Consider the following 22,305-nt stretch of genomic DNA (forward strand, 5'->3'; position numbering starts at 1 on the left):
TGTTCCTTCTCAGGAGGAAGCTGTGTTGAAGATGATGAAAGGAACATATCTGAACATGCACGATCTTCAGTTTGGTAAACTTTTTTATTTCATACTTCTTTCTTAAGGACTGCCTGTCTTCCTTCTGGACTATTCTTGAATTCTCATGTTTGAGCAAAAAATATAGTTGTTACTCTATAGTACTATCATTATAGATGCAGTTGTGATAAAAAATAAAAAGCTGAAATAGGCAGATCTTCCTTTTACAATTTCACCTTTAAAGTAGTACTGAGTGTCAGTGAATGCCATGAGTAATACTAAACGAGCAGTATGGTAATAATAATTAAATAACTGCATTGACTTATTTTGTTTAGGAGAATCCATCCTCAACGTACAAGATTCTGAAGGCTATCCACCTTCAAGATCACCATCATTATCTATAGTTTCAGAGTTATCTGCCAATGATAGTGTTTCTGTCACATCATGTATGTCACATAGCCACAGTATATCACCAGTAGCAAAAAGAAAAAAAAAATCTCCATCATCCAGAAACAACCATAAATAAGTTTGTAATAAAAACCAGCAGATTACAAAAAGAGGTAATTGATGAAAAAATTGCCAGGTTTGTTTATGCAACAAAACTCTCCTTTCTGTATGATTGAGAACCCATACTTCATTAACGTGGTTCAGTCATTAAGATCAGGACACGGTCCACCCAGCAGAGCAGATGTCGCAGGCAAATTGCTGGATAAAGTGTATGAAAGAGAAATTGAGCAGTGTGCAAAAGATCTGGAGGGTGAGATTGTTAACCTGAATCTTGATGGGTGGAGCAATGTCCACAATGATCCTGTTGCATGTGCTTATGTGACAACAGAAGAAGGGAATGTCTTCCTTACAGAAACAATTGATACATCAGGAAATGAACACACAGCAGAATACTTACAAGAAGTAGCAGTAAAAGCTATAACAAACTGTGAAAAAAAATTCAAATGTCTAATACGCAGCTTGGTCACAGACAATGCTGCAAATGTATCCAAGATGAGAAGAAGTTAGGAGAGTCCCAAGCTAATAACATACGGTTGCAGTGCTCATTTGATGCACCTCCTAGCCAAAGACTTCAGTCTCAGAAATAAAGGCTAATATTGTTGAAATTGCAATATACTTCCATAACCACCACTTTTCAGCAGTTGCTCTGAAAAAAATAGGAGGAACCAAGCTAACAGTCCCATAAGACGTGTGATGGAACTCAGCAGTGGACTGTTTTGAGCACTATATCAAGAACTGGCCTAATCTGATGACAGTTTGTGAACAAAATTGTGAAAAAATAGATGGGACTGTCACAGCCAAAGTTCTCAACATTGGGCTTAAGAGAAATGTTGAACACATGCTAAGTACCCTGAAGCCTATTTCTTTAGCCTTGAACAAAATGCAGGGAAATAGCTGTTTTATTGATGATGCTGTTGAAATTTGGAAGGAACTGAGTGAGATCTTAAAAAGAGAAATATGCAATGACAGAGTTAAATTACAAGCATTAAAAAAAAAAAAAAAAATGAATGAATGAAACAAGCTCTATCTCCAGCTCATTTTCTTGCAAATATTCTCAAAACACAGTACCAGGGTCAAACCTTAACTGCTGAAGAAGAGGAGTTGGCTATGACATGGACATCCAGCAATCATCCCTCCATAATAAACTTAAGAGCTAAGGGTGAATCATTCAAGAAATATATGTTTGCTGATGATGTTTTAAAGAAAGTCACACCAGTGAACTGGTGGAAGTCACTTAAGCACTTGGATTCAGAGACTGTTGAAGAGATAATCTCACTTTTAACAGCAATAGCTTCTTCTGCTGGTGTAGAAAGAATATTTTCTTCCTTTGGACTAATTAATTCCAAACTGAGAAATCATTTGGGACCTGAAAAAGCAGGAAAGGTCATTTTTCTTTTCCAGATTATGAACAAACAGGAAAATGAAGGTGAAGACGACTGAGTTAGCTGCAGAAGCCAATATTTTAAGTTTCTCATGTTGACCTGGCTGACGTAGTCGATTTAATTTTTTTTTAATTCATTTAACTATTTTAGTTAAAAACAATTTTAACAAAAAACCCTGATTTTAAAAAAACTTGAATGTTTAACTAAATTCAAAAATTCATATGCTTGTTTTATTAAAATATTATATGTTTGCTGTTGAAGAAAAAAATCCAGAATACATAACGTCGTTGTTTTAGTTAAATAAAACAATTTAAATGTCTGTCCATGTTCTCCTCCTAAAACAGCATGGCAAGAAAATCCTCCAAATATTAATGATTAACCTGTTGAATTGAAGACAGTTCACTTCCCAATGACTTCATAAATATCTGCTTCAATTACCTTTGGTAAATGGAATAACCAAACAATCATTCATTTTCTAATATAGCTGTAAAACTAATCTGAAAATTTTTCAAAATAAATCACTTTCAAAATGTGTAGCGTGTACCTTCTAAAAATGAAACCTACATTTATCTCTGAGTTGTGAAGAATATGTATTAAGGTTATAACAACCAACAAGAATGCACTTTTATGAAGAAATCCATGATTAAATCGAGTCTTCTTGACTAGTGATTTAAATCATGATTTGATTTAAATCCATTATTTGATTTAAATCAAATCCACCCTGGTTTGCCTTTTTAAAACTAAGGATATTCCATCATGTAGAATTATACTGGTCCTCACATGGGTCATCAGTAGGGCTGGAACTAATACCAGAGATTTTTTAGCTCTTCTATTCTGTTTCATAAACACAGCATTAAAAGCATCATCTTGCCACCATTAGTTGAAAATGGGGGAAGAATTAAAATAAGATTAACTAAATTGGCAGGAAATAGAGTGGTAACAGAAGACCATAATATCAATATACGGTACATATAATATGTATCCAATTGTCAGTTTAAGGATGAGGTAATTGTTTACAGTTTGGTGTGTGTGGAATGTTGGCGTGCATCCAAGTAAAAGTGGAGCATGCTTAGCACAGAGGTAGACTTAAGGTCACCTAAGTAGGTAGGTCAAGCATGGCTCAGTGTAAATATACGATAAAGGTTACAGATCATAATAGTTGGCAGACCATATTAGCTAATACAGACCATAATCTCAAACTGTTATATAAGAATCACTCAGCAAACAACTATTATTGGATAATAAGGGAAGGATTGTAAAAGAACCAATAGAGAGACTGGAATGATTGGAATACGAGCATGATCAGAAAGGGTCTCCTGGCTGGCAAAACTGTATAAAAGACAGACAGTCAGTAGGCAATGGTTACTTAGTTAGGAGGAGAAGGAGCAGGTGAAGATGTTGGTGAAGTTGTTCAGAGAGGGAGGAGAAGATCAGGGTCAGAACACTGGGGTGGTTTTTGCAGCAGAAGGAAAAAACATCACAAACAGTGCCAGCACCTGCAGCAACTAGCAGACCCTGACACAACAAAGGGAAAGAAACCTACGGAGAGTAGGAATGCTAGTTATAGTGTAAATATAGAATAGAAATCATATTAATATGTTTGGAGCAATAAAGATGTGTGTTTGTATTAGATCAGTGGCTCTCAACCTTTCCAGACTACCCCTTTCAGCAGTCTGATTTATCTTGCATATCCCCAAGTTACACCTCACATAAAAACTACTTGCTTATAAAATCAGACACAAAAATTCAAGTGTCACAGCACACTATTACTTAAAAATTGCTTATTTTCCCATTTTCCCATATTATTAATTAATTGGAATATAAATATTGTACTTACATTTCAGTGTACAGTATATAGAGCAGTATAACCAAGTCATTCTCTGGATGAAATTTCAGTTTGTACTGACTTCACTAGTGCTTTCTATGTAGCCTCTGGTAAAACTAGCCAAATATCCATATGAGCTGATGTACCCCCTGGAAGACATCGGCATACCCCCAGCAGTAGGCGTATCCCTGGTTGAGAACCACTGTGTTAGAGCTTAAACTTTATACATATAAAACAATGTCAGATTTCTGTCAGTAACTGCACACGGCTAATCACCATGTGTAGGGCGCAACACTTAATACTGTTCTAATTGTATGACATTGCAGTTCGGATATTTAGGAATTGTTATTATTAAGGAATTGTGTTGCTGAGATTACATTGTAGCCAGGGATCATCAGTGTGCTACTGTAATAGAAGATACTTTGTTTTGGAAAAGTACTGTCTGTGTGTCAATCAATTATATCAGCAGACTGTATCTGATCTAAGATACTCTGGGGAGTTATTCTAAAAAGGGAACCTCTAGTAAACCTAGGGCATTTCTCTAGAGCGAGCCCCCATTCACCCTGCAGAAACAGATTAATAGGCTACCTAGAAGGGACCTCTGGTAAACCCAGGAGGGGGCAATAGATAAACTATTCTGGGGGTACCCTGGATCTGATTTGGAGTAACAGAACCTTTAATGCACTGTACAGACCTCTGCTACATGAGCTAACATAGTAACCAATAGCAGGAACAGGTTGTCATCCAGTATGTAGATCAACCTCTAGAGCAGGGGTTCTCAAACTTCATTGCACTGCGACCCACTTCCGACAACAAAAATTACTACATGACCCCAGTGTCCTGTATTACTCTAGATTCTAGAGTCTAGAATCAGGGCCAGTGTTAGGGGGGCGGTAAGCAGGGAAATCGCCTGTGGCCCCATTCCACAGGGGGCCGAGTGAAACTAAGTGGCTCATGTGTTGGCTTCAGCCCCGAGCAGTGGGGCTTGGGCTTTAGACACCCTGCTGCCGGGGGCAGAAGCTAACAGCAGCCCTGGCGACCCCATTAAAAGAAACTTGTGATCCACTTTGGGGTCGTGATCCCCAGTTTGAGAACCCCTGCTCTAGAGGGAGATGAAACACACTTTGCCAGTCGGTTTCACTGATATTTACTGGCTGCAGAGGTATGTTCAGGCACAGGAATCCTCATTTCTATTGCAAGTTCCTGGAGGTAGTGTCATCCAGGGGATACAGAAGCTGCAGACCCTGTACTTCCATCCCAAGGCTGAGCCATCCTGCCTAGTTGCCTAGCATGTCTCCCTGTGCTTCTTACCCCCCACCCCAGACTGCCCTGTTACCCCAGCTCCTGTCCCTGTCCTCACTCTTCTTTAACAAACTCTATTGAGCATGACAAACTGTGATTTTCAGATGCTTATAACTCATCCAGATTGGTATGGATTTTCAAGCAAGAGATAACTTTTTGCTGCTAGGGTGAACCCCCTACCAAAATTCCACTCGCTACTGCACTCTATGTTAGATGCTAAAGGTGCTCATAAAATGGTTGCAAGAATTTAACACTGTTTTGCCAATGTACTTTTCCCTAACCTTGTTCTGAGAAATAGCTGAACTATTTTTGCTGTTTTTTGTTTTTATTTTCCAGAAACATTCAACCTGAGATAAAGATGCAGCATGAAAATTTCAGCCTGAACTAACAATGTTTGGCAAAGTTGTAAGCAATGAAAATGCTTATAATGGAAAGTGTTGGCCAACATTTACTATGGGTGGTGCTGCAACCTCCACCTATAAATTTCCATAGATTCCAAGGCCAAAGGGGCCCATCATATAACACAGGCCATAGAACTTCCCCAAAATAATTCCTAGAGCATTTCTTTTAGAAAAAATATCCAGTCTTGATTTAAAATTACCAGTGATGGAGATTCCTCCATGACTTTTGCTAAATTATTTCAATGGTTATTACCCTCAGTTTAAAATTGACACACTATTTCCGGTCTGTATTTGTCTAGTTTCAACTTCCGGCCATTGGATTGTGTTATAACTTTCTCTGTTAGACTGAAGAGTCCATGATCAAATATTCGTTCCCATGCAGGTACAGTAACTCCTCACTTAAAGTTGTCCTGGTTAACGTTGTTTCATTGCTGATCAATTAGGGAACATGCTCGTTTAAAGTTTTGCAATGTTCCCTTCTAAGGTCGTTTGACAGCCGCCTGCTTTGTCTACCGCTTGCAGGAGGAGCAGCCCGTTGCAGCTAGCTGGTGGAGGCTTGGAACCAGGGTGGACCGGCAGCCCCCCTATCAGCTCCCCACTCCCCTAAGTTCCCTGTGCTGCACAGCCACCCAGCAGGCTAGCAATTCCAGCTGTCCCTCCCCCTACTGCCATGTGCTGCTCCTGCCCTCTGCCTTGGAGCTGCTCCCCGAGATTCCTGCTTGCTGTGCGGGGGGGAGGAGGAGGAAAGGAAGAGGGGGAGTAATGTCAGGGTGTCCCCCTCTCCCCTGCTCCTGCACCCCACTTACCCCATCTTCCATAGAGCAGGGGAGACACACCAGGGCTCAGGATGGAGGGAGCTTGCAGCAGCTGGTCTCAGCAAGCTGATCTAATTAACAAGGCAGTGTACTTAAGGGGAGGAAATGCGCATCTCTCTCTCTCTCACACATACCTCCTCCCTCCATTCCTGCTGCCTTGCAGAGTGAGAGAGTTAACCCTTGAGGGCTCAGCCAATTGCTAGCTCATCATTTAGCAGTAAGGGAAATATCCCACCCTCAGTCTCCTCCACCTCAACCAAGGTTCACAATCATCCCTGTGTACCAGTATTAAATTGTTTGTTTAAAACTTATACTGTTGGTGTGTATATATATATGTCTTTTATCTGGTGAAAAAAATTGCCCTGGAACCTAACCCTCTCATTTACATTAATTCTTATGGGGAAATTGGATTCGCTTAACGTCGCATTTTTCAGGAACATATCTACAACGTTAAGTGAAGAGTTACTGTAATTACAGTCTGTAGTTAAGTCCCTTCTTAACCTTCTCTTTGTTAGGCACAAGAAGCTCAATCTATTTAACTTATTTCTATAAGTAGGCTTGGCAGAATTCAAATTTTATTGTTTTTTATAATTTTGACATATCTATGTATATTTGTAAGCATTTTTCTCATTTTTATCTATTTAAAATTCCAAAATTGTGCAAAATTATATGTTAAGTATTTTTCATTCATTTTTATCTATAATCTTTCACAGTTGTGGGAAAATATAGGGGGCAGACAACAACGGGTATCAGATAATTATTTAATGACAGCAATGTTGAGATTCAAAAAGTTAAAGCTTTATAATCATTAAAAACAAAATGTCAACATCACATATATGTTTTAATATACAAAGTAAATATCCTTGAATCAAACTAAGTTCTTAAGCAGTATTTTTCTTACTTTACCCATCTGTAAATTTCAATTATTTTTTTTATGGAAAAAGAGAGAGAGAGAGTGTGTGTGTGTGAGAGAGAGAGAGAGAAACGGACACCAAGCTAATTCTTCCAAGCCTAACTCTAAGGCACATTTCCTAATCTTTTAATCATTCTTGTGGTTCTTCTCTGAACCCTCTCCAATTTATCAACATCTTTCTTGAATTATGGACATCAGGACTGGACGCAATATTCCAGCAGCTGTCACACCAGTGCCAAATACAGAGGTAAAATAACCTCTCTGCTCCTGCTTGAGATTCCCCTATTTATGCACCCAAGGACTGCATTAGCCTTTTTGGCCGAAGTATCACACTGGCAGCTCATGTTCATCTTATTATCCCCCATGACCCCAAATCTTTTTCATAGTCACTGCTTGCCAGGAAAGAGGTCCCCAAGTATAGCCTACATTCTTTGTTCCTACTTGCATACATTTACATTTAGCCATATGAAAACACATTATTTGCTTGCGCCCAGATTACCAAGCAATCCAGATTGCTCTGTATCAGAGACCTGTCCTCTTCATTATTTACCACTCCCCAAATTTTTCTGTCATCTGCAAACTTTATCACTGATGACTTTGTGTCTTCTTCCAGGTCATTGATAAAAAGGTCAAATAGCAGAGGGCCAAGAACTGATCCCTGCAGGACCCCACTAGGAACACAGCTGTTTAATGATTATTCCCTACTTAGAATTCTATTTTGAGACCTATCAATTAATCATTTTTTAATCCATTTAATGTGTGCCATTGTAATTTTATATCGTTCCAGTTTTACAAAATGTTGTATAGTACCAAGTCAAATGCCATACAGAAATATAAGCACATTACATCAACACTATTCTTTTCCTCCATCAAACTCAGAATCTCATAAAAAAAATTACATACAACTAATTTGAGAGGATTTTCCATAAACCCATGTTGATTGGCATTAATTATGTTACCCTCCTTTAATTCTTTATTTATGCAGTCCCATATCAACCACTCCATTTTCTTGCCTATGACTGATGGCAAACTAAGAGGCTTATAGTTACCTGGGTCATCCTGCTTACCCTTTTAAAATACTGGCATAACATTAATTTTCTTCAGTGTTCTGGAACTTCCCCTGTATTCCAAGACTTATTGAAAATCAACATTAATGATCCGAGGAGCACCTGAAGCAGCACTTCTAAAACTCTTGGGTGCAAGTTATCTGGACCTGCTGATTTCAAAGTGTTTAATTTTAATAGTTACTATTTAACATTCTCCTGAGAACACCAGTGGAATGGAAAGAGTGTTACTATCATGACTACATCATCTGTTTTCCCCCTGCAAACACAAAACAGAAATATTTAATACTTCTGCTTTTTCTCCATAATTCTACCATTTCCATCTAGTATTGGATAATAATTGACCTAGATAATACTAACTAGGGATATCTAGCATCTGTAGAAGACCTGCATTTTCAAACTAGCCATTAATCAAACTTCACATCTCTTTTGAAGTAGATGGCTAAGACTTATTTGCCTAGTGGGGAAACTGAGGCAAAGAAGGTACATGTTAGTCATTCTTCAACAAAAAAACTTCAGAAACTGACTTCAAAGAGAAACTGCAGAGCTACAATTTATTTGCAAACTTAAACACCATCAATTTGGGCTTGAACAGGGACTAGGAGTGGCTGGCTCACTACAAAAGTAATTTTCCCTTTCTTGGTATTGACACCTCCTCATCACTTATTGAGAGTGGACCACATCCACCCTGACTAAATTGGCCTTCAACATTAGTTCTCCACTTGTAAGGTAACTCCCTTTTCTTCATGTGCCTGTATCTGTAATTTTCACTCCATGCGTCTGAAGAAGTGGGTTTTTTACTAAGCCCAAATAAATCTGTTAGTCTTTAAGGTACCACCGGACTCCACATTGTTTTTATGATTTGTACAAGGTCACAAAAGAAGTTAGCGCAGGACCAGAAACAGACCCTCCCCAACTCAGTGTCCCGACTAGTTCCAGGCCCTTCTTCTAACCAAACGTGCCCTCTTTAATTTATAGCACCACCACTACCATTTGGCAAAAGGAATAAATTGTGGGGGCGGCAGCCTGCGGTCGCCACCAGGTGCTCACTCCGCGACAGACGGCGGCGCAGGGCGTGTGACCCGGCCCTGGCGAGCGCCGCCGGAGCGCCACACGCTGTCAAACAGCCAGGTTCGTTATTAAGAGGCACAGGGAGAACTAACGGTCAGTCGTAAGGAGCGTCCTGTTGTGGGGGGCTGGGGAGCCGGGCCCGGGGGGCAGGAGAGGGGCTAGTGGGGCGCGGGTGCCTGCCGGGACGGTTCGAGAGGGGCCCAGCTCCCCAACAGGGGCGTGTTGGGACATAGCGGCCCGGGGATGTCTCGGACCCTGCCCGCGGTCTCTCCGCCCCGCCAGGCTCCAGCGATGCAGCAGCGCCAGGCTCACTTACCGGCCGGGCCCCGCTCGGCTCCGTGTTCGCAGCCCCAGAGACCAGGGAGCGTCAGTGACAACGTCCCGGAACGGCTGGGTCCCACATCCGGGGGCGGGGCGGCCGCTGCCGGCGGGAAGGAGGCTGCAGGGCTGGTATGGCGGGGCGCCCGCCGCCTCTTACAGCGGCTCCGGGAGCGGCGGGGTCGGATCTTCTACAGCCGCTGCGGCGCTGCCCCCTCCCCACAGCAGCGCTTGGGCTCCAGTGCCAGCGGGGCTGTTTGGTCCCCTGCGCTGTGTGAGCGCGACCGTCTCCCGGCAGGGAAAGGTGAGCGCACCGGGGTGACCGAGTGTGGCCTCCCCCTGCTCCCATGGTAGGTGTGGGCGGGTGAGAGCTGGGTACCCCATCGTGATGCACGCCCTAGGCCCAGCACTGCTACGCAAACTGTGCACTAATATCGATGTAGAATTGACTGGTGGTGCCCCATGAAGTACCGCTGCTGGTTCAGGTTTGAAAATGCAGTTGGCGCCACCTCCATTCAACATCCTGTCTCCTTCGCTGCTCCCCTTCTGTGCTACTCCTCCTATTAAGATTCCCTGGGGCTCTTTCTGCTACAGCCTACCTTGCCTAGGACAGCTGGTTTCCCTTTGCTTATTATGGACTCCCCCTCCCCGCAGTGGCTGGTCTGAGTCCCTCTGTCTGTACCCAGGGGTTTCGTTAGGGAACAGTCAGCTTCTTTTATAAAGCAGCCTCAGTAGCAGACCATGTTGGCAGGTCTAACTCTCTTCTTTGAGGTGGGCAGGCTGGCACACAAAGGTGAAGAGCTGGGAGCATCATGTAGGTGTTCAGTGTTGTCTGGAACCTCAACGTTAGGCTATTCTCTTTAGTGTACATTAATGCTACTTAGTAACCATTTAAAATAGTTATGTTTTGTAGTAGCATTACCCTAATAGAAGCATTTTGTTTATATAGCTATATTGTCTTTAATTTTATCCAAAAATGAGGAAGTTCAAATACAACTGTACAAACAATTTATGCATATGCTTTCCCCCCTTAAAAATAAATGTACAGATGGCATGCACTGTCCAAAAGCGAAGAATCCAACTAACTGGATTTAAGAAACAAGAAAAGGAGGCTATAGTTGAATTACTACTTACACTGGACTGTGTTTTTATTGATACTGAGGTGAGCATATACCTTTGTTGTTTCATTCATTAAATTCACATGAAGCAAAAGGAAGCAACAGATAAGATAGAAGTCTATAGATAAAATAGTCTGGATGATGGTCTAGACTTAAGTTTGTGCTAGTAGCTAATTTTTTTTTTTTTAAAAAGCCATTTTCAATGACACTTACGTTTTTCTTTTGTTAGCAATTCAGAAATTGCACACATCTTATAGCAAAACAGCTTTCGAAGAGTGAAAAGTTCTTAGCAGCTTGTGCAGCAGGTGAGTAACAAATTGTGGTATCCTCTTTAACTGTATCAGTTAATGAACAAATAAAGTTATTAACCTTGTTTCATAATTGTTCTTATCTTTGCTAATAAACAAGACTTTTGCTCAAGCTTGGATTTGCTTCCTCTCACCTTCTCTTCCCCTTATTTGACTGAAATCAGTAAGTCTGTTACCCCACAAAAAGATAATTGTTGGCTAAGATAATAGTTAAATAACTTGTGACTTCTCAGTCTTATTAGAGAGAATAAAAAGTATTGGAATACTTGCTATTGGTAGCATACAATTCTGACACTAAAGTTCACACTAACATTCACTCACAGACTGCAAACTTCTGCCTGCACAGCAATCCCTATGGCCAAAAGAAAAACCCCTTACCTCTGCCTTACTATTGACTCTAGACCCCAGTTTTACTCCTGTGTTCTTTTCATATCTGTGGCCTGATTCTGTAATTGCTTGAGTAACGGTTTTAAGGTTTTCAAGGTGAGACCTCTATACTGTAAGATGTTTTTGGTGAAGAGCTTCCTGGAAGGGCTCTATGGTGTTTACAGGCTGTGGTTATGGATGTAAGTTTTGCAATGGCAATATATTGATATGGTAACCATTTCGAGTATTATCCTATTTTCTTTTCATCATACTTGTGTCCTATATATTAGGTGTTGAAGCATATATTTTACTAATAATTATTTGTATTACCATAGTAGTTAGTTAGACTACACCAGGAGGGCTGTATTATACTAGGTGCTGTACGAACATACAACAAAAAGATGGTCTGTACCCCAAGGGGCTTATGAGCTAAACATAAGATAAGACAAACATATGGGAGAGCTCAAGTAAACAATGAGAGGTATAGGTCAGCATGGTAGGCAGTGGACTTTGCACATTAGCCGCCTACAGGTACGTCTTCACTTACCGGAGGGTCCGGCGGCAGGCAATTGATGTTCTGGGATCGATTTATTGCGTCTGGTTAAGACGCGATAAATCGATCCCGGAAGTGCTCGCCGTCGACGCCGGTACTCCAGCTCGGCGAGAGGAGTACGCGGCATCGACGAGGGAGCCTCCCTGCTGCGTCTGGACCCACGGTAAGTTCGGACTAAGGTACTTCGAATTCAGCTACGTTATTAATGTAGCTGAATTTGCGTACCTTAGTCCAAAGTGGGGGGTTAGTGGGGACCAGGCCTAACTTAAGTTTTTCATAGGCCTCACTGCAACGGAGAATGTTGGGGAAGGATTTGAGGATGAATAATGAGGTAGGTTTGTGAATATTTAAAGAGGGAACCTCCCAAGTGTGTGGGGCAGCCTGGGAGAAAGCATGGACAAGTGGGCAGTAGAATCTGACATCATGGAATGATTGGAGGTGAGTGTTAACACTTCAATAGTGAATATGAGATAATAGGGTGGGGATAGGCCATGTGGGGGCCTTGAAAGAGAATACAGGCCGCTTATGTTTAATTCAATAGAGAAGGGAAACCAGTGAAGTGATTCAAAGAGAGGAATGGTATGGTTGAAGTGATGGGCTAGGAAAGTCTTGGTATCTGCGTTTTAAATGGATATGAGCAGGGTATGATTGCATTTGTTAAGGCCAGAGAGAAGGGTGTTCCAGTAACTGAGACATGAATGATGGGAGCTTGAAGGAGAGTTTTGGCTGTGTGGATGGATACTACGCATAAAGAATTGGTAAGATTTAGATGTAGCCTGGATATGAAGCCTAGAGAAAGGGTGGAGTTGAAGATGACACCCATCTTACAGGCCTGAATGACAGGAAGGTAGTGTTATCTACAATGATTGAGAAAAAGTAGTAGGGAAGGGTTTGGGGGCAGGGAGATTAGCAGCTTTATTTTAGCCATGTTTAGCTTAAGCGAGCAGCTAGATCATCTCAGGGAGGCAGGTCGTGAATTTAGTTTGAACAGAATGGGACAGGTCTGGAGTTAACTCACAAATCTGCCTCTTAACAGCATTAAGATAGTGGTTGAATTTGTTTGTGAATTGGATTACCCAGAGATAAAGTGCAGAGGGAGAAGAGAACAGAACCAAGGATGGAGCCCCCACATAAAGTTACAGGATGGATGAGGATCCTTCAGAGGACATGCTGAAGGAGCAATTAGAGAACCCTTATAGAAGAGAGTTACAGAAGCCAAACAAGGACAAGATTTCAAGACTGTATCAAAGGTAGCTGACAAGTCAGGGAGGACATGGATGGAGTACTGGTTCTGAACTTTAGCTAGAAAGAAGGCATTAGAGATTTTGGTAAGAACCATTTCAATGAAATATAAGGGCAGAAGCCAAATTGGAAAGGGTCTAAGGTGGAACTGGAGGAGAGGAACTCCAGAAGGCGATTGTAGACAAGAGAATTCAATGAGTTTATAGATAGATGGGGAAGTAGTTATAGGCAAGTGGGGTTAAGATATTGTGTTTGGGGGTTTTTTGAGATTGAGAGACTAAAGCATGCATGTATGCTGGAGTCATAGGTTCAGGGCAACTGCACTCTTGTTTCCCCTCAGTGGTCCAGCAAGGACACCATTTTTAGGCTGCCAACTCCCCCGTCTGGCACTTTTCTTGGGTGGAGACCCCCATCTCTCTCCCTTCTGACCAGGGTATCTCCAAGCTACACAGTTCCCTGCCTTCACTGAGTTGTTCCAGCACAGACAGGTTGTCCAAGGAAACCTATTTGTTTCTCGTCAGAGATGGTTAACCAGTGTAATTGGTACAGTTGTAAGTACCCCAGAGTTCTTTCTATGCAAGCCTACTTTAAAATAAATGTAAACTTTACAGATAATGTGTTGAAAACAAATAAGAAAAACCTTACATGCATGCTAATAAACTTACCAGACATCATCCCAATCCTAACGTGGGTTTTGGCAGGAGCAGTCCTTCAACTACCATTCCCACCTAAAGGGATTCCTTGTGGTTACTTGTTCATCACCGCTGCAGCTTAGAACAACCCCTTAGTCCAATGGTTCTCAACTTGTGGGCCCAATCAGCACACAGCTGTGGCCCAGGTGACATCCTCAGGGCCATACAGGTAGTATATATATTGTGTGGATGTGGCCCACATCAGAGGAGCTGCATATGCAGCCCACAGTGGTAAATAGGTTGAGACCCACTGCCTTAGTCTTCTGAGACCTCAGTAGTCCCAGTCCTTCCAACCCTACCTTAAGGATTGGGGCCCTCTATGGACCAGGGTTCTTGTCCATTTGCTGGCTCAAGAAGGCCGATAGCCGATAGCCAGATAGCATAGCATCCGAAGAAGTGAGGTTTTTACTCACGAAAGCTTATGCCCAAATAAATCTGTTAGTCTTTAAGGTGCCACCAGACTCCTTGTTGTTTTTGTAGATACAGACTAACACGGCTACCCCCTGATACTTTCCTCTCCTTAGCTGTTCAATGGCCATATTTCTGCTCCATATAACAGGATTGTAATCACCACCACATTAAACAATAAACATCCTGCCTCCTAAACAGAGGCCGTTGAACACACTGAATACGATTGACACAAGGCCAATTCAACATGCGATTACTTTGGTTATAGAACATCTTGCTGTCAAGCAGCTACCCAGATAAAGAACTCTTCACCCATTCAACATCATTACCATCTACCTGCAGTGTCAGCTGGTCACTTGTTTCCATTTTATCACCGGTGATCTTAAGTCCCATAGTTTTTGCATTAGCTGTAGTTGGTCAGTAGTGTCTTCAAATAAGGCAATATCATCCACATATTCAAGATCCTCTAAAGGTGACTCTTCAAACTTCATCCCTCCTACTTGGCCTCTATCAGCTTCGTTATCAGTTTATTAAAATATTAGAGAGAGAGAGAACACATCCCTGGAATACTCCCGATTCTACTGAAAGCCAGCCTAATACAACCACTGACCCTCACACAACTAAATGTACCATGGTAGAGTTCCTCCAGTAAGCACGCTACATAGTCAGACACCCTATACTGAAGTAGCAGTATCCAGAGTGTATCATCTGATCAATGCACTGATTCAAAAAGTGCCCCTCCATGCTGAGTGTGCCACAATAGCAAGCCAGAGGGACAGTCTCTCTCTCTGTCTCTCTCACACGCATGACTTCCCAGCCCTCCCATCTTGGCAGTGATTTATGTCTCTGTCGGCTGTTCCAGGTGCCCAAACTGACCTGCCTGCACTGCGAGGGCAGGGCTTGTGACCACTCCTGTGGCTTCCCTGTGCTTCCCCATCAGAAGTAATTTTTCTCTAGGGAAACAGAAATATGCGGGGGCCATGAATTCTGCGCATGTGCAGTGACACAGAATTCCCTCTGGAATAATGATAGCAATAAAGGATGGAGATGGACAGGGAAAGGATGGCAGCTTCTCCACTCCAGGGCTTAGGAAAGTTTGTTAGGTTCTCTCTCAGCAGCTAGCAGGGAGACTCGCATTTCACATGTGCTTGTCACATTATATTTTGAGCATGAAAACAATCACAGACTTGGAAGCTATCTGTCCCCCATCTAAAGATTAAAAAACTAGAAGGGAAATGAAAAAACAAATCCCAGATTATTTTAATCTTTCTTGGTATCTGACTCATGATTTTAGACTATGAGGGATTGGCTGTAGTGCATCCATGCAGATGGCTCCCCCTCTGTGGGCACAGGGTCTTGATAAGTTTCTTAAGGTTGGAAATCCTTTCTCATCTCCACACCCTTGGTGGTTAAAATACATTGAAAACTGGGTGAGCAGCTTTCACCAACCAGTTGAGCAGGAGCAGCTGCAAGGAAGCACTCCTTGTCTAAGCCAGGGAATGGAGAAGGAGCTTTACCTGCTTTTAGCAGAAGAGGGGAAGCCTCTTTAATCTCTGAGGCTTCCCTTAGATTCTTCCCCTTGAGGTAAGAGTGTAAAGCAGGGGTGGGCAAAACACGGCCCACGGGCCAGATCTGGCCCATCTAACATTTCTGCTTGCCATGACTTACATTTCTGTCTGGCCTCCTCTGCCCCCTTGCGATCTCTGAGTCTGGGCTGCTAAAAGTCCCACGGCACAGCAGGGCACTCAGGCAGGCTGCCTGCCTGCTGTAGCCCCATGCTGTTCCCGGAAGTGGCTGGCTGCTGCTGGTACATCTCTGTGTGCCCCTGGCGAGGAGGGAGGTGGCTCTGTGCACTGCCCCTGTCCCCAGCACTGACCTCATAGCTCCCATTGGCCAGAAACCAGCCAATGGGAGCTGCAAGGGCGGTGCTTGCAGGCACGGGCAGCGCACGGAGTCCTGCTGCCCCCCAGGGGTGCACAGAGATGTGCCAGCAGCAGCCAGCCACAGCCACTTCCGGGAGTGGCGTGGGGCCACGGCATGCAGGCAGCCTGCTAGAGCCCTGCTGCGCCGCCGGCCGGGAGCCAGCTGTGGTAGAGCGTGCACCTTGCACCCCCTCCAGCACTCCAACCCCCTGCCCCAGGTCAGAACTCCCTCCTGTACCTGTACTTGCTTTGATCTGCTGGAGTGTGCAGCCCCGTCCCCCTGGAGCACTGCTTTACCGTGTTATATCAGAATTCGTGTTATATCAGGTCGTGTTATATCGGGGTAGAGATGTATCACATTAGTAGAGGTGCAGATGAATGAGCCCCTGATGGTGTAGCTGATGTGGTTGGGTCCTCTGATGGTGTCGCTAGAGTAGATATGGGGACAGAGTAGGCAACACGGTTTGTTACAGGGATTGGTTCCTGGGTTAGCATTTGTGGTGTAGTGTGTAGTTGCTGGTGAGTATTTGCTTCAGGTTGGGGGGCTGACTGTAAGGAAGGACTGGCCTGCCTCCCAAGGTCTGTGAGAATGAGGGATCATTGAAGATGTGCTGGAGATGTTTTAAACTGGGGCCTGTACGTGGTGTTCTGTTGTTTTCTTTGTTGGGCCTGTTCTGTAGTAGGTGACTTCTTAGTACCCATCTTGCTCTGTCAATCTGTTTCCTCATTTCCCCAGGTGGGTATTGTAGTTTTAAGAATGCTTGATAAAGATCTTGTAGAGGTTTGTCTCTGTCTGAGGGATTGGAGCAAATGTGGTTGTAATTTAGGGCTTGGCTGTAGATAATGGATCATGTGGAATGTCCTGGATGGAAGCTGGAGGCATGTAGGTAGTATAGCAGTCAGTAGGTTTCCAGTATAGGGTGGTGTTTATGTGACTATTACTTACTTATTTGCACTGTAGTGTCCAAGAAGTGGATCTCTTGTGTGGACTGGTCCAGGCTGAGGTTGATAGTGGGGTGGAAATTGTTGAAATCCAGGTGGAATTCTTCAAGGGCCTCTTTCCCGTGGTCCATATGATGATGATGACCTCAATGTAGCACAAGTAGAGGAGGGGCGCTGGGGGATGAGAGCTAAGGAAGCGTTGTTTTAAGTCAGCCATTAAAACGTTGGCATACTGTGGGGCCATGTGGATACCCATAGCAGTGCTGCTGATTTGAAAGGTATAAGTTGTCCCCAAATCTGAAATGGTGGTGAGTGAGGACAAAGTCCCAAAGCTCAGCCACCAGGTGTGCTGTGGCCTCATCAGGGATACTGTTCCTGACAGCTTGTAGTTCATCCTCATGTGGAATATTGGTGTAAAGAGCTTCTACATCCATGGTGACCAGGATGGTGTTTTCAGGAAGATCACCAATGCATTGTAGTTTCCTCAGGAAGTTGGTGATGTCTCAAAGATAGACCCTATGCTGCTAGCACTCCTAGCTGAGGAGAGAGTCCAAATATCCAGGTAATCCTGCTATAAGAGTGCCAGTGCCTGAGATGTTGGGGTGTCCAGGATTTCCAGATTTATCGATCTTGGGTAGCCGATAGAATACCCCTCGTCAGGGCTCTAGGTGTTCGTCTGTGTAGATTTGTTCCTGTCCTATAGCAGGGAGTTTCTTGAGCAGATGGTGTAGTTTCTTTTGGTACTCCTCAGTGGGATTGGAGGATAGGGCCTGTAGAATGTGGTGTTGGAGAGTTGCCTGGCAACCTCCTGTTCATAATTCGAATTGTTCATGATGACTACAGCACTCCTTTGTCAGCCCCTTTGATTATAATGTCAGAATTGTTTCTGAGGCTGTGAATGGTGTTGCATTCTGTACGGCTGAGGTTATGGGGCAAGTGATGCTGTTTGTTCACAATTTCAGACTGTGCATGTCTGTGGAACACTATGTAGAAGTCCAGTCTGTTTCAACCGTCAGGAGGAGTCCACACAGAATTCTTCTTCTTGTAGTGTTGGTAGGAGGGTTCCTGTGGGTCAATGCACTGTTAAGTAGTGTGTTTGAAAATATTCCTTGAGTCGGAGATAGCAAAAGTAGGCTTCCAGATCACTGCAGAATTGTATCACGTGCGTGGGGGTGGTGGTGCAGAAAGAGTCACTGAGATAGGACAGACTCTTCTGCCAGGCTAAGTGTGTGGTTGGATAGATTAACAATATTGTTGGGTGAGTTAAGGGTACCGCTGTTGTAGCCCCCTGTGGCATGTAAGAGTTTAGATAGTTTACTGTCCTTTTTCCTCTGTAGAGAAGTGTGAAAATATGAGACTTGTTAGAGGGATGGGGTGGTGATAAGGCTGTTATCTCTGGAGAGCAGAGCAATGCTTCTCTTTGTTCCTTGTTCTAGACCGGGGGGGGGAGGGGCAAACTTTGTGGCCTGAGGCCCACATCTGGGTATGGAAATTGTATGGTGGGCCATAAATGTTCATGTAATTGGGGGTTGGGGTGCAGGAGGGCATGAGGGCTCCGGCTGGGGGTGCAGGCTCTGGGGTTGGGCTGGGGATGAGGATTTGGGGGTGTAGAAGGTTGCTCTGGGCTGGGACCGAGCGGTTTGGAGGGCAGGAGGGGGATCAGGGCTGCAGCAGGGGGTTGGAGCATGGGGGGCAGGCGCCGGGTGGCACTTACCTCAAGCAGCTCCCAGAAACAGTGGCATGTCCCCCCCTCCCGCTCCTATGCAGTGGCGCGGCCAGGTGGCTCTGTGCGCTGCCCTGTGTGCAGGCAATGCCCCTGCAGCTCCCATTGGCTGTGGTTCCCAGCCAATGGGAGCTGCAGGGGCAATGCTTGGGGTGGGGCAGCATGTGGAGCCCCCTGGCTGCCCCTATGCATAGGAGCCGGAGTGGGGACGTGCCGCTGCCTCTGGGAGCTGTGCGGAGTGGGGCAAGCCCCAGACCCCACTTCCCGGCGGGAACTCGAGGGCCCGATTAAAACGTCTGGAGGGTCGGATGTGGCACCTGGGCCGTAGTTTGCCCACCTCTGTTCTAGACCCTGTAAGTCCTTTCTAGCCTTCCACTTGTTTCAAAGTTTGTTACAGTTTCTGTCTTTTTAAACAATAAGTACAAAGCAGTGCCCAGTGTGATGGTGCCTTCCAGTTTTGATTCTGCATTCTTTAGTGTCAAGGAATTTAGGCATAAAATAGAAAATATAATCAAACTGATACAGACTAATACCTGAACATGCTTGTTATACCATTTTGACATAAATTTGTACCAGAGGTTTAGAAAATTGCTATATCTGAAAATTGAGAAACATATCCTCATTGTATATAGAAATAATAGTTTACAAATCAGAACATTATATAACTAAGATCTATGGCACAGACCTAGTAAAAAGGACTGGATTACTTTATCCCCAAAGTGAAAAATGTACATGTTTTAAAAGTCACCTTTTGCTATTAACTCACTCACTCATACCCATCACCCCAATCGGGGTATGGGCCGCCAACCACAGATCTCCAGAGTCCTCTATCCTGGGCCATTTGCTCTAACTGGTTCCAGGTATAGCCCATTTTTATGCTATCAGTCTGAAGGTTGCGTCACCAGGTGTTTCTTGGATGGCCTCTTTTCTGCTTGCCTCGGGGGTTCCACGGCAATGCCTGTCTAGTGATGTTGGTTGGCTGCTTGCGTAGTGTGTGTCCTATCCAGCCCCATCTTCTCCTTCTAATTTCTTCCTCTGCTGGAAGTTGACGGGTCCTCTCCAAGAGGTAGATGTTGCTGATGGTGTCTGGCCAACGGATCTGGAGAATCCTGCTAAGGCAACTATTTATGAAGGTCTGGATCTTCCTGGTGGCTGTTTTAGTTGTCTTCCAGGTTTCAGCTCCATAAAATAAGACTGATTTCACGTTGGAGTTGAACAGTCGAATCTTTGTTGCCAAAGACAGCTCTCTGGAGCTCCAGATGTTCTTGAGCTGTAAGAAAGCTGCTCCTGCCTTACCGATCCTTGCTTTGATGTCTGCGTCTGTGCCACCCTGTTGGTCGATGATGCTGCCTAAGTAGGTAAAGGACTGCACTTCTTCCAGAGGGCTTCCTTTCAGTGTGACTGGGTCATTACTGATGGAGTTAATCTTGAGGATCTTGGTCTTGTCCTTGTGGATGTTGAGGCCAACATGTGATGACGTGGCTGCCACTACGTTGGTCTTCTCTTGGATCTGCTGTTTGCCGACAACCTTGCACTCCTTTCACATAGCAAAGTCCAGGTCATCAAGCTGGGTCCACAACGTCCACTGGATTCCGTTCCTGCGCTCCATAAGTGGATATCTTCATAATCCAATCAATGACAAGGAGAAAAAGAAATGGTATCAAATCTCTTATACTCAAGATGTTGATACTACCTTTTGCTATTAAAGGTAGTATCAACATCTTGAGCATAAGAGATTTGACTTTTAGATTAAAGGCTAATAGTCATCTCTAATTATCTCTGAGGTATGCTAGCAAGTTAGCTTTTGGGAGAAGAGGGATAGACCACCTACTTTCCAATGGTACTTAAGTTTTGTGAGTGTCTGTTTACATGATTTAAAAAAACAACCCTCAACTCAATGCATTCAGAATCTTTTTAAACTGTGGTCCAGAGACCATAGTGGATGAACTAAAATAGGGTGAAAATGTATTCATCACTGAAATCTTAATTTAGGGGTAAATCCCACTCCCCATCTCACCAAACATTAATCAAAGGACTTTGTTCAAGCATTTCTTATTGGGGTAGAAAGGATGGAATCCTTCTTTCAATTTACAGAGTGCCAGTAGAGCTGCTCTGTGATGACTATCGCATCCCTTCTATTAGTGGATCTTCATAGTCATGTATGCACTGGCTGTACTTCTGCTCTCTTCATCATGGAGCCCTCCTATGTACTGTGCAGAATCACATTTGTTTTGCAACCATGTAGGTACTACATTCTCACGGGGGGGGGGGGAGTGTCAGGATTTGGGCCATAGTGTAATTTCAGAAAATACTTACATGTGCCAGAGCACTGCTAAACTCGGAAAATATAATAGGGTGTAACCCGGAAGGAGCTACAAAAATTCAGAGTGAACATACAAATTAGCCAGTGTTGCTTTTGGGTATGAGTCAAAGGTGGTATGCCCTGATATGATAAGCCATTATAATTACAAAAATACAGTGGTATTCAAAGACCAAATGTAGGCATGCTGATTACTTTCAAAATTACATGGAGATATGCATATTTTCTGTGAATTTCTTTATTTAAGCCATTGTGAACCTATGGCACTTATGCAGCAAAGTTTAAAAAAAAAAAGAAAAGTGTTTTCATTTATGGAAGTCTATAAAGATGTGCCTTTAACATAAATAAATAAAGAGAGAGAGAGAGAAATTTTCAGTGCCCATAAATAGGGCCCTACCAAATTCACATTCCATTTTGCTCAATTGCACCGTCATAGGATATTAAAAATAGTAAATTTCATATACTTCAATCTGAAATTTCATGGTATTGTAATTGTAGGGGTCCTGACCCAAAAAAGAGTTGGGGGGTGGGGTGGTGTCACAAGGTGATTTGTGGGGGTGGGATTGCGGTACTGCTATCCTTCCTTCTGCGCTGCTGCAGGCAGCAACATTGCCTTCAGAGCTGGGTAGCTGGAGAGTGGCGGCTTCTGGTTGGGAGACCAGCTTTGAAGGCAGATCCGCTGCTGCCAGCAGCAGCGCAGAAGTAAGGATGGCATGGTATGATATTGCCACCTTTACTTCTGCACTGCTGCCTGCAGAAAGGGGCCCTCAGTCAGCAGCCGCCACTGTCCGACCACCCAACTCTGAAGGCAGCAGCACAGACATAAGGGTGGCATGGTATAATATTGCCATTCTTGCTTCTGCTGGCGGGGCGCTGCCTTCAGAACTGGGCACCTGGCCAAAAGCTGCCGCTCTCTGGCTGCCCAACTCTGAAGGCAGTGCAGAAGGGTGGCAATACCACAACCCTTCTAAAATAACTTTGCAGACCCTCTGCAACTCCCTTTTGGGTCAGGACCCCCCCAATTTGAAAAATGCTGGTCTCCCTCCCCGCCCCCCCATAAAATCTGTATCATATAGGGTAAAAGCACACAAAAGA

At 43.8% G+C, this 22,305-nt stretch overlaps 2 protein-coding genes across 9 annotated transcripts in view; one reads left to right on the forward strand and one right to left on the reverse strand.

Moving 5' to 3' along the window:
• Positions 1–9,715, reverse strand: part of KIAA0825 (KIAA0825 ortholog) — a 406,249-nt gene extending 396,534 nt beyond the window's left edge. For 5 of the 6 annotated variants that reach the window (XM_034773042.1, XM_034773043.1, XM_034773037.1 and 2 more), the window contains exon 1: positions 9,615–9,715. The gene's annotated coding sequence lies outside the window, so the exon portion shown is untranslated. Of the gene's footprint in view, positions 1–3,744; positions 3,921–9,614 lie in introns of all 6 variants that reach the window. The other variant, XM_034773039.1, reaches the window with a different exon arrangement.
• The window catches only part of SLF1 (SMC5-SMC6 complex localization factor 1), a 69,154-nt gene continuing 56,135 nt past the window's right edge, over positions 9,287–22,305 (forward strand). The window contains exons 1-3 of one of the 3 annotated variants that reach the window (XM_034773045.1): positions 9,287–9,358; positions 10,665–10,778; positions 10,964–11,039. In XM_034773045.1, the coding sequence (XP_034628936.1) occupies positions 10,665–10,778; positions 10,964–11,039 (190 nt within the window). In that variant the 5' untranslated portion in view covers positions 9,287–9,358. Of the gene's footprint in view, positions 9,359–9,786; positions 9,967–10,664; positions 10,779–10,963; positions 11,040–22,305 lie in introns of those variants that run through there. The other 2 variants (XM_034773046.1, XM_034773044.1) reach the window with 2 other exon arrangements.

Source organism: Trachemys scripta, chromosome 6 (assembly GCF_013100865.1).
Source record: "Trachemys scripta elegans isolate TJP31775 chromosome 6, CAS_Tse_1.0, whole genome shotgun sequence".
NCBI lineage: Eukaryota > Metazoa > Chordata > Testudines > Emydidae > Trachemys > Trachemys scripta.